We start from the raw sequence: 1,616 nt of genomic DNA, 5'->3' as shown, positions 1-1,616 counted from the left end.
CCCTGTATATCTGTTCTACGTCCTCACAAAATGCCTGGAGGAAAGTGTGAGACACCCTGTGTGTGTGTGTGTATGTGTGTGTGTATGTATATATATATATATATATATATATATATATATATATATATATATATACATATATATATATATATATATATATATATATATATATATATATATATACACATACATACAGTGTGTTCCATAAGTTCGGCAACGGTAAGAAAACTCGGCGGGGGAGCATTTTAGAGAAAAATGTTTCGAATAAAAGTTGTAAGGCTTAAAAAGTCGCATTTAATGACAGTAGTTATTTGACCTAAGATGACGTCGCCAAGGTCAGGACAAAATCAACTTTGCTTTTTTAGATAGAAATACATATTTTTTTATTACGGCATTTTATTATACGTGAAAAAGCAAACAACTTTTGTTTGAAAAAATTTTTTATACGACCTCTATTTTCTAAGATATTTACGTAAATATCTACAAAATTATTGGTTTCAATAATTTTTTACTTGAATTCTATCAACTTTACCGAAAAATATCAAGAGATAAAAATTATTTATTTTGTTCTCATAGAGCTCTGAGAATTTTTTCAGAATTTTATATTAATTTTTTAGTACTGCATTTTCTTGCATTTTCTTGAAGTACTAAAAAGTTAACACAAAATTCTGAAAAAATTCTCAGAGCTCTTTGAAAACAAAATAAGCAATTTTTATCTCTTAATATTTTTCGGTAAAGTTAATAGAATTCAAGTAAAAAATTATTGAAACCAATAATTTTGGAGATATTTACGTAAATATCTTAGAAAATAGAGGTCGTATAAAAAATTTTTTCAAGCAAAAGTTATTTGCTTTTTTACGTAAAATAAAATCCCGTAATAAAAAATATGTATTTATATTTAAAAAAGCAAAGTTGACCTTGTCCTGACCTTGGCGACGTCATCTTAGGTCAAATAACTACTGTCATTAAATGCGACTTTTTAAACCTTACAACTTTTATTCGAAACATTTTTCTCTAAAATGCTCCCCCGCCGAGTTTTCTTGCCGTTGCCAAATATATATATTTAGGTGTGCATGTATGTAATCATACCAATTTCTAATTATTATGCGTGACTAATAATTTTATCAATATAACATTTGTGTGCTAGCTTACGTGCTAATTAATTCACCAAAGGGTTCCTGAGGGAGAAAGAGAATCTATTACTTTTGTTATTAATATCATTGATTTCATAATTGAGTCAGTACATATGAATTATGACAGGAAGTCGAGGTTGATGAAGCGATGGTTAAGTCGATGTTGGGCCTTTCTCTGTCCGCGACGAAGACGCAATAGGCTCAGAATTCCGTTTGTAGCACGTGGATCGTGGTTCACACACCGTTCAGAGCATGCATCATCTGCATCATTTCATATCCCGTATCCTATGTGATCCGTCTATTCATTGTATTCCCGTCTTCCACGACTTCATTACTAGTAAGCATTTAAATTTTTACATACATCTATATTATCTATAAAATATATCAAGGCTAAGTTGCACACATAGTCTGAGTGAAGTTGTTAGTAATTCATTCCGTATATATATATATATATATATATATATATATATATATATATATATA

At 29.1% G+C, this 1,616-nt stretch overlaps 1 protein-coding gene across 6 annotated transcripts in view; it reads left to right on the top strand.

The window, feature by feature from the left end:
* LOC116840854 (probable phospholipid-transporting ATPase IA) overlaps positions 1-1,616 on the top strand; it is a 38,013-nt gene that overhangs the window by 31,153 nt on the left and 5,244 nt on the right. Inside the window, exon 21 of one of the 6 annotated variants that reach the window (XM_032808128.1) lies at positions 1,261-1,599. The exons of the other annotated variants lie outside the window; for them this stretch is intronic. Coding sequence (XP_032664019.1) covers positions 1,261-1,426 — 166 coding nt within the window. The 3' untranslated portion in view covers positions 1,427-1,599. Of the gene's footprint in view, positions 1-1,260; positions 1,600-1,616 lie in introns of those variants that run through there. 6 annotated transcript variants of the gene reach the window in all.

The sequence above is a fragment of the Odontomachus brunneus genome, unplaced genomic scaffold (genome assembly GCF_010583005.1).
Source record: "Odontomachus brunneus isolate Ranch 3 - 2012 unplaced genomic scaffold, Obru_v1 Obru_scaffold_012, whole genome shotgun sequence".
NCBI lineage: Eukaryota > Metazoa > Arthropoda > Insecta > Hymenoptera > Formicidae > Odontomachus > Odontomachus brunneus.
This window is presented reverse-complemented; position numbering and strand designations above follow the sequence as displayed.